This window comes from Acartia tonsa, chromosome 7 (genome assembly GCF_053477335.1).
Source record: "Acartia tonsa isolate MP-2025a chromosome 7, ASM5347733v1, whole genome shotgun sequence".
NCBI classification, from domain to species: domain Eukaryota; kingdom Metazoa; phylum Arthropoda; class Copepoda; order Calanoida; family Acartiidae; genus Acartia; species Acartia tonsa.
The window spans coordinates 36,709,312-36,724,707 of NC_137266.1; the positions used below are offsets into that span (position 1 = coordinate 36,709,312).

The 15,396-nt window shown below is 32.0% G+C and overlaps 1 protein-coding gene across 1 annotated transcript in view; it reads left to right on the top strand.

Annotated features, from left to right (window-relative positions):
• LOC145324522 (uncharacterized) overlaps positions 1 to 15,396 on the top strand; it is a 42,542-nt gene that overhangs the window by 381 nt on the left and 26,765 nt on the right. Inside the window, exons 2-11 of the mRNA XM_080167106.1 lie at positions 4,341 to 4,441; positions 4,766 to 4,864; positions 5,185 to 5,283; positions 6,400 to 6,440; positions 6,727 to 6,782; positions 9,766 to 9,843; positions 10,387 to 10,465; positions 10,987 to 11,080; positions 14,147 to 14,203; positions 14,670 to 14,743. Of these exons, the coding sequence (XP_080023232.1) occupies positions 4,341 to 4,441; positions 4,766 to 4,864; positions 5,185 to 5,283; positions 6,400 to 6,440; positions 6,727 to 6,782; positions 9,766 to 9,843; positions 10,387 to 10,465; positions 10,987 to 11,080; positions 14,147 to 14,203; positions 14,670 to 14,743 (778 nt within the window). The remainder of the gene's footprint in view (positions 1 to 4,340; positions 4,442 to 4,765; positions 4,865 to 5,184; positions 5,284 to 6,399; positions 6,441 to 6,726; positions 6,783 to 9,765; positions 9,844 to 10,386; positions 10,466 to 10,986; positions 11,081 to 14,146; positions 14,204 to 14,669; positions 14,744 to 15,396) is intronic.

Here is a 15,396-nt window from a genome sequence, read left to right on the forward strand (position 1 = left end):
CAATTGTTACTATTTCTTGGTAAATTGAAGAAGAAAATGCTTGAAAAGCAAATTATTATTTTTCTTATTTCTAAACTTTTTTAGCTGATCTCTTTAAACATTAAATTAAACATTTATTTATATGGATTATTGAAGCTATTAAAACTTAGGGTGGGAGGGGACAATGAGCTGTTTATTACACTGGTCCCCATAGTTTTATAATAACATTTTCTTATTTGTTGGCTCAACAACATTGTGGACTTATATAGAATTTTAATTAGTTGGTTCATTAAACTGAGTGTCCTAACGTTTCAACTGCTAATTGTAATCTTCATAAGGGGTAATCTTGTGTAACATCATTGTGGATGTGGATGTCAATTATCTTATCCCTTTAAATCACTGCTAAAACTACATATTTAGTGATTTACTGGCAATGCGCGCCCAATTTTAAGATTTTATCTGTCAATCTGATTATTTATATAAACAAATTTTCTGTCCTTACTGTATAACACTTTACTGTGATCTTTAATCAAAATGTTGTTATATTATTATTGCTGCGCAACTTGTGGACAATATTGCCCCTTAGTTTAGACTGTAAATGAGATGAAAAAATGTTTGAAATCTGTGTAAGAAGATTTAATAATATGAGGAAACATGTTTTAGTAACAGTTTATGTAACAGGATTGTCTGTTTTAAATTTATTTCCTAACAGTAAATAATAACTTTGAAAAAATAAATGAATTCTACAACAGAAATAAATGCTAAATATCGCTGTATAAAAAAAGTGCCTTTTCACAAAGTAATCTATTAAGCACTGATAACCTCCTTCTTTTGAAAATAAGTGAAGGAGTGGGGGGGGGGGATTAGGTTTCATTTTTTTATTATTTCAGATCAGGTAAGTTTAGCTTATAATAGGTAATAGCTATCACCACAATTACATGCCCAGCAGATTTGGTGGCCCTTACAAAGATTAGGCGAATTTCAAAAATAAGGAGGGTAGCATGTGTGGGTAACCAGTGCCCAATAGGCACTTTAAAGGTATGGTATGGTGTAGAACTGATTTGTATCCAGTAGAAATATATTGCCGAATCCGGAATTTTATTTTATCACAGAAATTTTAATTCTAAAAAATAAATGAGCATGAATTTCTGGATGTTTTTGTGTATAAATAAAGTATTATTGTTTTATCTTTACAAATGTACATTTTCTGAATGCATTTCACCATGTATGCCACAGTTACAAGCCCAATGCAAATTTGAAAAACCAATCAGATGAATAGGAATGATTAGAAATTGCTGTGACTGATCAACTTTTTTTGCATTCTCTTCATTTTGTTACTCAGCAAATTTTACTTTTCTGGGTAATAACAAATATTAGACTTCTTATATTTTAATTTTATTCACAACTGTGGCCACTATGATACTTGCAAGATATTGTTCTTGAAGGAAGGGAGTGATGTGGCAAGAGCCTAAATTTATCATAAAAATTTAATTTTGTTAAAAAATAGTCTGAGCCCATCAAATTAGTTATCTGAGGCTTCCCTAATTGTAGATCTTAATTGTATCTATGTTGACAAACTCAAATTTACAGACATAAGAAGAGTTATTTATTGCTTTTTTAGACAGCTTTCCACGGATATAAAAATCTACAATTATTAGAATAAAACCAGTGTTTCAGCCCTGAGATGGCGAACTCCCAAGCTAAAAAAACTGGTTTTAATCTTATGATTGTACAATTTTATAATCATAGAAAACTGGATGTAAGACGGTGATATACACAATTTTTAAGTATGGCTGAGAACCGGATTTAATCCATCAGATTTTAATAGGTTTCAAAGTGATACTGGAAAAATAATAATTCAAATGATAGGAAAAAACGGGTCACATTATTACAAAATTGACTTTCAAAGTATTGATCTTATTCTATGAAGTAGAAATTTGATTTTTCATTTCTATTTGCTTAACATTTATAACGGACAAGCTTAAAATTAAAAACAATTATTTTCTTTTAAATTGTTGTTTTTAATAAAAACAATTAAAATCTTAATCTAAAACAGACACTCCTTTTGTTATATGCTTAAAATTGGGTACATAAACAATTATTATCTGCTTAGTTCACATTTGTTGACACAGTGTGTAAGATGTGGGTGAAGGGCCCTGCCACAGCTCAGCTTACAAGGAGTGTTTATATGCATCAGCAACTGCTACTAAAAATGTGATAAAAAGTTATGAAAAAATTGCAATCAAGTGCATTTTAAGGGAAAAAAATCTGATGTTTCGACGCTTACTCTGTGTCATTTTTTTATGAAATTATTGGTTGCTTATCCTCAAAGTACCATTAGATCAATGAAAACCCCTTTTTCTTATTTTATGAATAAATTGTAGATTAAAAAAAGGTTTTTTACTCTGTGACTATCCCTTACGGGAAGCCCTTAACCTTTGTGGCTAATCTAACCTGACCAAAAGAAGTAGAAATAAAATATTTTCTCCTTATTTTCCATATTTTTAAATTTAAGGGGAATGGGGTTTTTGTTTTTGTGCTTGACTAGGTACTTTGAGGGGAACTGCCAATTTAAATACTTTTTGCTACGATGTAAGGCACGTGACGTTAGCTTAGGTTAGGTTAGACTTATATTGGGGACCATTAATGATAAAACACCCAATTTTAGTGTGAGGGGGGGATATTTGCAGATATCCCTTGAAAAATACAAAATTATTTGTTTCTAAGATCTTAACTAACTATTTCTGCTATAAATCAAATCAGCAGTTAATTATAAACACATTACGAAACTTAGGCTGAGCGTGATATTATTATTAATATTGACATTAGCTTCACATATAGGAGAGAATCATTCTTAGTTAATCTGTGTATATTCATCATCTATTTGTCTGTATGTCCGTCTTAAACAATGGCGTAACGTTTAAATTATAGATTTACACTCTAAGAATATAATAAAATAATACATACTTTCTGGCAATGATTATAGAGTTGCAACGCTTATGAAATTGTACCCGGTTGTTATAGGAATTAATGAAGACAGACATACGGACTAACGCATACATAGAAGTTGCGTTTTTAAAAAATTAAAAGCATTTTTATAAAAATGAGAAATCCAAATGTTATGTTTTGAATTATCCAATTTAAATTTAAGATTTCACTTGTAAGTTCTAGTTTTCAAAAAAAATGTTTCATAACTTTCAAAATTTTCTATGTTTATGGTCAGTCCGTCCGTTTGTCTATAATGGATACCTTGCAGGATGATTCCTGTGCATATAAGGAATTTTCTTTAATGTATAGCAAATCTATAATCATTACCAGAATATTAATATAAATAATATTGAAGCGGTGGAAAGTGTCAAGTGTGACGTCATAAAAATAGGTCTAATATCCATCCCTCTTTTAGGGGTTTCCTTTCCTAATTCTCTGTTCATTTCCACCCCCTATAGAAGTATTTTTATAACGTCACACATGGCACTTTCCAGCACTTACCATTAATATACTTATCTAAATTTTACTCTATTCGTTTTTACGTTTTTAATTGAGTTTCGTCTTTATGGATGTTGTTCATCCTTGTTCAATCCACGTTCTGGGGTCTTGGATGAATCATGATTGGATTGTAAAAGTAACAACATCCAAACGTTTCCACCAATAATTTGATATGGTGCAATTTTATACAAAAATTTCTCGTCCATTGTCTTATCCCTTGATATCCCTGGTTTCAAAGAATGATTCCATAGCAAGGTGTGACGACCTGGATTATGACTATGACCAAATAGGAACATCATACAATTTTATTTAAATTTGGAAATCAGTAGAAATATAAGCAGCAAAAAGCTGCTCAAAAGCAGTCCGACCGCTTTTGATGTGTAATTATTAAATAAGCTCTATAATGATGGGAATATTGACAAGAAATTTCAGCTGTCTATCTTAAACAGGAGCCACGAAATTTTAATTATAGATATAGAGTTGCTTCGATTATAAAAGGTAAGTGGACAAAGTGACTAAAAAATCAGCCATGTAACGTCATAAAAATGAGGGTTATGAGAGGGGAAGTGGGAAAGAAAACCCCTAAAAAAGAGATGGCTAATCCCTCATTTTTATGACGTCACATGGCTGATTTTTGAGTCATTTTGTCCACATACTCTAAAAGATTTTGCAGTTTATTGATTAACATTAGATTACATACATAATCCAAGTTTAAAAGTTTTAAATCTTCAGATCCAAAATTTTTCAAAAATTATTTTAGTCTACAAAGGTGTAATTTTATTGGAGATGTACAGTACATCATTTCATTGTCCATTGTCTTATTCCTGAAGATCCATGCTTTTTGGTTAAATTGTATGACAACCAAACCTTAACAGACGAAGCACCCTCAGATGGGGGAGGAGGGTGGGGGCTGGGCTCCTGGCTTGGGGGAGGTGGAGAAGAGGCGGCCGTGCCGGTCAATGGGAATTCTGTACAGGTACTGTTTTACTAATGAAAGAGTTGTCTGATCTTTATAAAACATTCATCACCATTAGTCCAAGAATGTAAAAAGCAAATAAAATAATTCTTAGGTGTATGTCTGTCTGTTTTTCTGTACCGAAGAATCTCGATGAGCCAATATGATTTTTCTTTGCAGTGTAGCTTATTTTAGGTTCTGGGAAGTTTTAATACTATTTTTAGGACGACACAACCACCTTTCCAAAATAAAGTTACCCGTAGAGGCTTTTGTTTTCTTTTTCTGGTTATTGGTTATTAGTCTTATTTAATATGCATTTTTATGGATGTTGTTATTATTTGGCAGGATCCTCCAGGGCCTGCAGCTGGACAGGATGCAGCTAGACAGTCTGCAGGTGGTCAGGATGCAGATTATATTGATCAGCAACAATTATTAGGGCCTCAGGTAGAGATAGATAGTAAATGAATAGTTAGTTGGATGGATGATGACTCTAGAGAGCTTGTTATCGCTTCGGGTTCTATATATATCAACATAGCATCAATAGAAACCATTTTAACGTCTTTAGTTATGACGCGGTGTAGGGCCAAGATTGGAACTTATCACCTTCCCGGCTATGAGCGGATACGCCACAGTCATAGGTTGAAGTACTTGGATGGATAGATAGTAGAAAGATAGATTGTATTGAATACACCTGAATTAGGACCTTGAAACAAATATTATGCAATCATCTGGTTGTTTCATACTTAAGGTATACTTTTTTTTAGATCCTTAGCAATTTATTTGATGAAAATGACCCTGTTGAAGATATACCTAAAGTTGATATTGGTAAACCTGTATCTGAAGCTCCACAGTTTGGTGTCAAGGTAATATATTAAGGATATACCTATAGTTTGGTGTCAAGGTAATGTATTAAGGATATACCTATAGTTTGGTGTCAAGGTAATATATTAAGGATATACCTATAGTTTGGTGTCAAGGTAATATATTAAGGATATACCTATAGTATGGTGTCAAGGTAATATAAATTAAGGATATAACTATAGTTTGGTGTCAAGGTATTATATTAAGGATATACCTATAGTTTGGTGTCAAGGTAATATATTAAGGATATACCTATAGTTTGGTGTCAAGGTAATATAAATTAAGGATATAACTATAGTTTGGTGTCAAGGTAATATATTAAAGATATACCTATAGTTTGGTGTCAAGGTAATATATTAAGGATATACCTATAGTTTTGTGTCAAGGTAATATATTAAGGATATACCTATAGTTTGGTGTCAAGGTAATATATTAAGGATATACCTATAGTTTGGTGTCAAGGTAATGTATTAAGGATATACCTATAGTTTGGTGTCAAGGTAATATATTAAAGATATACCTATAGTTTGGTGTCAAGGTAATATATTAAGGATATACCTATAGTTTTGTGTCAAGGTAATATATTAAAGATATACCTATAGTTTGGTGTCAAGGTAATATATTAAGGATATACTTATAGTTTGGTGTCAAGGTAATATATTAAGGATATACCTATAGTTTTGTGTCAAGGTAATATATTAAGGATATACCTATAGTTTGGTGTCAAGGTAATATATTAAGGATATACCTATAGTTTGGTGTCAAGGTAATATATTAAGGATATTCCTATAGTTTGGTGTCAAGGTAATATATTAAGGATATACCTATAGTTTGGTGTCAAGGTAATATATTAAGGATTTACCTATAGTTTTGTTTCAAGGTAATATATTAAGGATATACCTATAGTTTGGTGTCAAGGTAATATATTAAGGATATACCTATAGTTTGGTGTCGAGGCAATATATTGAGGATATCCTAGTTTATAAAATTACGTTTTCTGTCTGAAGCTTAAGATATTATTAACTACTGAACCTATTAAGTTCTCCTTTTCAGGGAATTCTCAAATAGGTCTCAGAGTGGTTTTAGGCTATTTTCTTAAATTATTTCATTTTTTTTAGGAGAAAGCATTTGACGAGTTGGTCGTGGATGAAGAAGACAGGCAGGATATAGATTATTTTAGAGTAGCTGCGTACTTCTTACATGGTTGCGGGAAATTAGAATGTAAATTACTCTTGCATCCACAATTGTATAACCACATTATCTCACTCGTGCTTTACATATTGGTTATTTTTGTAAATTTTTTGTAAGGGTACTTGGGGTTATACATTAATTTATTGTCATATTCCTTAACATCCAAGAAAGATTAATATCTTTAACACGAAATATGTTTTTAAAACCGCTTTATTTCCAATAGAAAATTATGCTAAAATTCTTTAAATTAACAGAGAAATAGAGAAAGCAAAGCAGGAGGAGGAACAGTTTGATCAAAACTATGTTTCAGGTAATTTAATCCTTCTCAGGGATCTTAAGGGATAAGACAGTGGACGATAAATTTAAATGCATCCCAAATGATAATTCCCTTAAAAATTATTGTTTGAAAAGTTTGTACACTAAATGTTTAGAACCAAACAATAACTGTTCAAAGAAAAACATTTAAAAGTTTTTGAGTCATCGATTAAGATTATGTGCTTATAAAACTCTGGGCAACAGTGTAATTTAAATTTCACTGTCCCCTACCCCCCTAAATTCTTGTCCACTGACATTCCCAGGTTGATATGAGTTCAACAATTAGCGAGATACAGATAACACACACATAGATATGCTCCTACTTATATTTAAGGAATTTTTCACATTTAACTTACAAAGAAGGTGTCCTAACTTTTTTGATTTTTATTTAAAATAGCTAGTCGGTGTTTTTAGTAAGTAGTAGATGTAAAATGGTCCATAGAATTTAGATATGCAATCGTTTTTTTGTAGACTGCTTATTTTTAAAGTAAGTTTTTTTTTAATTGCAATTTTCTTTTTTTTTGTTGCGTTTTAGTACCTTAAAACCAACTTAATTTAAAAAAAAACTTAAAGTACTTTAAGAAAAAGACATGTACTAATTACTAAAAACACCGACTAGCTATATTAATTAAATAAAAATCAAAAAAGTTAGGACACCTTCTTTAGTCCTAAGATTTCTGAAACTTTTATCGCGTCGTAACACGGTTTCAACAAAATGCACAGAATAGGGACAAAATTAGGGATGGCAATCCGTAAAATTTTTGGACCGGATTCGGATTCTTATTTTTGGCGGATTCCGGATTCGGATTCAGGATTCTAGCAATGTTTTAAAAATCTTTTTTTAAATTAAAAAAAATTAAGTGCTACATGTGTCCTAAAAAATGTTCTTGGTGTTCTATATAATTCACTTCCGAGAATCGAACCAGATTTTAAAAGATGTTAATGATGATAATTTTTGCCTTCAAAAAGGCGGAGTTGAAAGAAAAAACTTAAGACGCTAATTTTAGCCTACCAATTAAGAATCCGAATCCGCTATTAAAAAACAAATTCCGGATTCGGATTCCAAAATTGGCTAAAAATTGGGCGGATTCCGGATTCGGATTGCCAACCCTAGACAAAATATTATCTTTCACAAAATGCCAACATAGACATTTAAAAAAAGGGCTGTAGATTAAATATTCCAAGTCCGCCCGTGTAGCGAGTTTATTTCTTTTTCTGAGAAAAGGATATTGGATTAAATATTTTATAGATACAAATCCATTATGAAACAAAAAAAGATGTTTTAGTATTTTTTACTTCTATAGCTAATGAAAGTTCATATGACTATTAGACCGTTCATCTAAATTATTACAACAAATCATGCTGTAAATTGAATCTTTTATACTGACTTACTGTCTCCATGTACCAAAAGATCTCGCTAACTGTACGACTAATATATAACGTCTATTTCTATAGTTCCAGGAAAGGTATTTATTGAAGGGTGGATCTACCATCCCTAAAAAAATTGCCTCCTCCCAATAATTTTTTTAGAGCAAAATAAAAAATGGGACTGGGGTATGTATCAACCCCCATTCTTTTGAATACTACTAGAGATCTTTAAAGGCGAGGCTGGATTACTTGAATTGTTATTTCGTACAACTTAATCGAGATTCTAATGTTTAAAGTTCATTACAAGCTTTGCTAATTCGTTGGTTTAAAATCTTGAATGATGGGTAGGAACACAGTAATAGTGTCTGACTGATTATGACGTAACAAAAATAATTAGCCAATGAGAGGCCACTATAAATTTTACCATTGGTCAATAACGGCCTCTCATTGGCTATTTTTTTTTGTTACGTCATAATCAGTCAGACACTATTACTGTGTTCGATGGGTAGTAAACTAGCATTTTCCATACTTTTCAACAAATCATTTCTATCTACAGAAGGGTAAATTTTGTTTATCAACATTTGAGGATTTACTTCAATGTTTTGTCCATTGTCTTATCCCTTAAGATCACTGGCTTTTCGTGGGGTTATTAAAGAGTTCATTAAATGGTATTCTACTGAAGGTGTGACTTCACAACCCCATATTATTTCTTCCACATAGTGTTTAATATTTGCCAATAAGCATTTAAATTAGAAGGTCTGTTGAATGGTGAGATTAATGCAAAGAGTAATAATGTCAGGGAGGGAGGGGATAATGGACTGCCAATCAACGTTTTGAGAACACGAGCTCCCCTTTGTTAGTTAAAAAATACTGATAATTTTATTAAATATTGATTGGTTTATCAAAACTAACAATGCAGAAACTTTTCAACCAATAACATTAATCTACAGATACATATATTTATCATCAATTGTCTTATCCCTTGAGATCCCTGCAATTCTGGTTTATTAGTGATGCGCGGCAGTGATAATGTATATCTCTACTAAAAACAAATTTTTGTTGAAAACTTTAAAACTTTGTTAAAAAACTTTTAAAACCAATCATAATAAAGTTTTAAAACAAGGATGTCAACATCCATAACGGCAAAACGTATGATTATGCTACGCAAAATATGTTAAATTGAAAATGTTAAATAATAGAATAGCTTTCCTATACTGAATTTTAGAAATATTCTGTCCATGACATACAAACTAACGACCCAAGATAACCAAGGGGAGCAAAATGTCTCCTTCTATGTCCTAAAACCCGGGTATTAGGTTTAATTTATAGCTCTCATCAGAGAACCAACCCTTTGATTGCACGACCTTTGTCTGAGAAGCCCTTACTGTGCATGGTAATAAGTTACGGCTGTTTTGGGCCAAGTCATTCCCGCTACTCTAGCTATTAATGTCGCGCACCTGACATAGTAGCGGTAGGAACCATTTTTAACGTCTTTAGTTATGACGCGGTGTTAAGCCGATATTCGAACCTAACACCTCCCCGACGACGAGCGAGTGCGCTAGGTGTTGACGATAGATTTACCTAACTTTTATACAAATTTTTATAATTAGGTGTTCTACCTCGGCCAAGATTTGTGATGTTGGGTCAGCAAGGCGTTGGAAAATCATCAATAGCCAACAGTTTACTAGGTACATTCGTTGTTTATCCAAATCACCAACCAAAGGGCGTCCAAGCTTTTTGTTTTGAGGTTGGTAAACTGAGGGGTTTCAAAGGTTTGAGAGGGTAATATAATGTATTTTTTTTTAAAATTTGACGGGGTTAAAATAAGTGGTTTTAAAGTTTGAGGGGGGTAAAGACTCCTATAACTTATATAGTCTATTAGTCCATGAAAGCTATGAGAAAATATGATTTTCTCAGATGCTATTTAAGATAGATGCTGAATTGTTGTTAAGATTCCCTTAAAAGGTTCCGTAATAAATTCTTTCTATCTCTCTAATTTTTTTCTTTTTTTTATGACCGCTTTACATTTCTGACTCTTTTTTTTCCGTTTTTCCAATGATGATTTTTTTGCGCCTCTATACTCAAAGATGTTGTTATACCTGTTTCGATTTTGCCAACAGAAACATAAATGATATGACTGAAAGATCAATGCAAAGCTAATCTGTAATATTTCAAGTGGTTTTATTTACATATCTGCAGACAATTGTCTATAATCAGCATGCAACTTTCAGGTTATGATAATCTCGCTGAGGCTGGCAAGAAGAAGAAGTCAAGAGAAAGAATGCCCTTTGCTGTTGGTCATGGTCTTAGGTAACTTTCAAAATTATTATCATCATATAAAAGTGACAGGATGTCTGTGTGTCTGTAGAGTAAGATCTCGCATACAGGCAGGGTCATCCAGGCAAAAAGCAAATCTCCAAAATACTGAAATATCTTTTGATACAAAAAAAAACAATATAAAAGTATAAATGTCCAAGCTGATTCTAGGCTCCAGTTATGATCCTTCAGGTTCCATTACAGATAAACAACTGTAAAGAGCTAACACAAAGAAATACCCAATCAGTTCAAAAGTTAGCAAAAATTATTAGGTTCATACATACACAAACATACAGACATCTTAATACTTTTATATAAGGATAAGTCTTTTCCTTTGTCCTGTTTGAAAAGAAAATATTTTGAGTAAATGGAATATAAAACTTTAGGCTTTATATGGAATTTTTAACTATGTGAAAGAAAATTCTCCATCTAACTCCACACTACAAACAGACAGACAGACATTCTGTTACTTTATTATATGGATTACACTACATGACGGTAAATTTTATCCTTAGATCCAAAACGAAGATGACAAGCTTCAGTACAGGACACTTCCTTGGTAATACTGCCAGTCCTAATATTACTGTTGTGGATACTCCTGGTTTCAAGGTTGGTTATATAGATAGATAGATAGATACTTCAGTACAGGACACTTCCTTGGTAATACTGCCAGTCATAACATCACTGTTGTGGATACTCCTGGTTTCAAGATTGATTATATAGATAGATACTTCAGTACAGGACACTTTCTTGGTAATATTGCCAGTCCTAACATTACTGTAGTGGATACTCCTGGTTTCAAGGTTGGTTATATACATAGATAGATAGATACTTCAGTACAGGACACTTCCTTTGTAATACTGCCAGTCCTAACATTACTGTTGTGGATACTCCTGGTTTCAAGGTTGGTTATATAGATAGATAGATAGATACTTCAGTACAGGACACTTCCTTTGTAATACTGCCAGTCCTAACATTACTGTTGTGGATACTCCTGGTTTCAAGGTTGGTTATATAGATAGATAGATAGATACTTCAGTACAGGACACTTCCTTGGTAATACTGCAAGTCCTAACATCACTGTAGTGGATACTCCTGGTTTCAAGGTTGGTATATAGATAGATAGATATATACTTCAGTACAGGATACTTCCTTGGTAATACTGCCAGTCCTAACATCACTGTTGTGGATACTCCAGGTTTCAAGGTTGGTTATGTAGATAGATACTTCAGTACAGGACACTTCCTTGATAATACTGCAAGTCCTAACATCACTGTTGTAGATACTCCTGGTTTCAAGGTTGGTTATATAGATAGATACTTTAGTACAGGACACTTTCTTAGTAATACTGCTAGTCCTAACATCACTGTTTTGGATACTCCTGGTTTCAAGGTTGGTTATTTAGATAGATAGATAGACAAATAGAAAGATAGATAGATAATATAGATAGATCTAATTTAGAACATATCTTGGCTTAATTTGTATAAATTAGTGGAAGTTGTTTACATCTGTTTGTAAGGATAAATTATACATAATTAAAACAAGGATTAAAACATCTGTAAGTAGCGAAGCTCTATTAATAATCATTGAGAGAATTAGTTTTAGTACCATCTGAGAAAACCAGAGTTCCACTATGGCATACAGCATATCTTATTGACAAAGTGAGTTGTATGGTTGTTGGTCAGGAAGATTTTAAACTAAGAGTCAGCTGTATATCTCTAATAGTAGTAAATAATATTTCTCCATTAAAAAATCTACTAAATAATTCTCCTTTCAATTTAATTTTTAACTTTCTTTTGTTAAGCTACTTATGTGCATAATAGTCCTTGTTTTAAAAATGTACATTACATACTACTTTATACAGACCTTTTGGTAGGACCATAGGTATGTAAAAGACATGCTTATAACCTAATGTATATTTAGCTATTCCCAAGAGCTTTTAGCTAGCTGGCTTCACTTTTTACAAAACAGTAAAAAAATAGTAAGGTGTATTTTTTGTTGAAAGAAAGATTTTTATAGGATTATTTTAGGTTATTCAACTTTTGAATTTGGGTAGTGGGGTGGTTTTAGGCTACCTTTAATCTTTATCTACAAGTTCTTAAATTAAATAGTAATTTATTCTACCTATTTTTAGTTATGACATTTCCCCCAAATTTTAATGTCAAACGGCTCACAATGATTTTGTATCAAGAAATCTTAAGAAATAAGACAATGGACGATAAATTACTTCTTCTGTATATTAATATATGTGGTAAGTCCCCAAAAATGTTAAGCAATCGATTAGGACCAGTAAAACTAGCATTCCAATATCTTCTCCTTATTTTAATTCATTTAATTATATTGGCGGAAAAGTCTGAACACTCTATCTATATGTGAGCATACAAGACAAACAAGCAAAAGTTTGAAAAGTAAACATCAATATGTGGAAATTACTGAGTCCAATCCTTAAAAATTGAAGATTCTCAAAAATTATTTTTACATTAACAAGGATTATTGCCCATAAGAAGCTCGGCATCCGCAAGTAGTAAAGGAAGAGTTAACTGTAAAACAGTTAACAAATATAATGTTTTTCAATGTTAAAAATGGAGCTCACTGTGTGACATTGCGTAGAAGCTACAATTTAATGACATCTGGACGTACGGACTTGTCCTAGTTATAGAGTTGCTGCGCTACTTTATATCTTTCACATTTTTATTGCACTTTTTACAAATGTTTTCTGCTCCTCTACAAAAAAAAAATATTTTTATAGAATTTTTTTCTTGTACTAAATCTACCATCAATAAAGACAATAATTCTATTAAGGACAGAAGAACAGATTTTTAACGAATTTATCTATTCTAAACGTCTATTGGTACATGCTTAAAAATTCTATTTTCAATCTTTTCTGATTAGCTCCTCTTCAACAAAACAGGGATGACAACCAGAGAGAGGGGAGAGGGCTGTTTATTACACTAGTCCCAAAAGTTTTATAATAATGTTTCTCGTATTCATTCGAATCCGGTAGATAGGAACCGGTTCTCATCTATACGAAAAAACTATGTCTAGCATCGTATTATAAACCGCTTTCTACGAATATAAAAAATGTACAATCATAAGATTAAAACTATTTTTTTAGCCCTTGCCTTCGGCACCTCGGGGCCAAAAAAACTAGTTTTAATCTTATAATTTTACATTTTTATATCCGCGGAAAGCGGTTTATAATACGATGAAAGAAATAACTATTCTCATTCGTTGACTCAACAACTTTGGGGACATTAGTAACCTTTGTGTGGTTGGCTCAGTAAGTTGTGTGTTCAAACGTTTCAACAACTGATTTTAATCTACTGAGGGGGAAATTTTGTAAATCATAATTGGTAATGTACATCAATTTATATGCCATTGTCTTATCCCTTTAGATCCCTGGATGACAACATCCATAACAGAACAACTTAAAAAATGAGTCAGACTAAAGATACATTAACAAATATTGAGTAAATGCACTTTAAATAATGAGGAATCATAATTTCATGTACACCCAAGAAAAATATTCGTTTTAATCTGTCTTAGAAATAATTAAGATGCATTATACGTGCTATGATTTGATCTATCTATCTATCTATCTGTCTGTCTATCTATCTATCTGTCTGTATATCTATCTATCTATCTATATGTATGTCTTACTAACTATCTATCTAGGATCAAAGAGATACCGAATTTGTTGAAGAGTTGATGAACGTTCTTGGTGATGAAATCAAGGAATTTTCATTTTATCCACATTTTGGAATAGCTACTCTATAACTGGGATATGTCTGAACGTTTGTATGTCAATATGTTACTTATGCTGCTTTTTGAGAGCTAACTGCTAAATTTGCTATATGTTTACAAAGTACAGCGATCTCTATCAAATTAACCTGTACAAACAATCTCATAGTTTTACCTTTAGTATCAAAGCTACTCTGTAATTCATTTTGTCTGTACGTCTGTCCGTCAGCCAGTCCGCAACGATTAGGAGAACATATTAATTTCTCGTATGCTATTCAAGATAGACGTCTGAAATTTTTGGGTAGATTCCCTATACCAATGAGCATTCAGTATCGGGTTTACATGGTCCGTTAGTCTGTCAGTCATAGTACTTTACTCCATGTTGTTGTGCTTCACTAATCATGGATGTTGTCATCCTTGTTATAATTTAAAATGTGAAAATGAAAAATATTTAATAAAGGAAGTGGACAGCTTTGTTATTGTTTACAAATACAAAGATAGATTTACCTCTCCCTTTGCTAGAACTTTGAGGTAATCATATATTCATCTATCCATCCATCTATTTATTTTTCCATCTATCTAACCACCTATCTATTTATCTAAATTGTTTTAGAATACAAAGATATATTTACTTCTCCGTTTGCTAGATCTCCAAGGTAATCCTATATCCATCTATCCATCCATCTATCCATCCATCTATTTATCTTTCCATCTATCTATCCATCTATCTATCCATCTATCTATCCATCTATCTATCCATCTATCTATCCATCTATCTATCCATCTATCTAGGTATCAATATAAATTGTTTATAAATATAAAGATACAAATCATCTATCTATTTATTTCATGAGAAAACTAAATATTGATAACAATTAAGATAAATCTATAAAATCCCAAAATAATCATTAATGTTTAAAAATAACCTTATAATAGTATGTTTAATCTTTATTTCTTATCTCTCTCTTTCCTAATACCCTTTTTCCTGTATTACATGTTTCTCTCTCTCTCATTCTTTCTCTCTCTCTCTCTCCTTCTCTCTCTCTCTCTCTCTCCTTCTCTCTCTCTCTCTCTCTCTCTCTCTCTCTCTCTCTCATTCTTTCTCTATATCTCTTTCTTTTTCTCTATCTCTCTCGCTTTCTTTCACTATTTTTTTTATCTCCCAAAGTTCGTAGACAAATGAT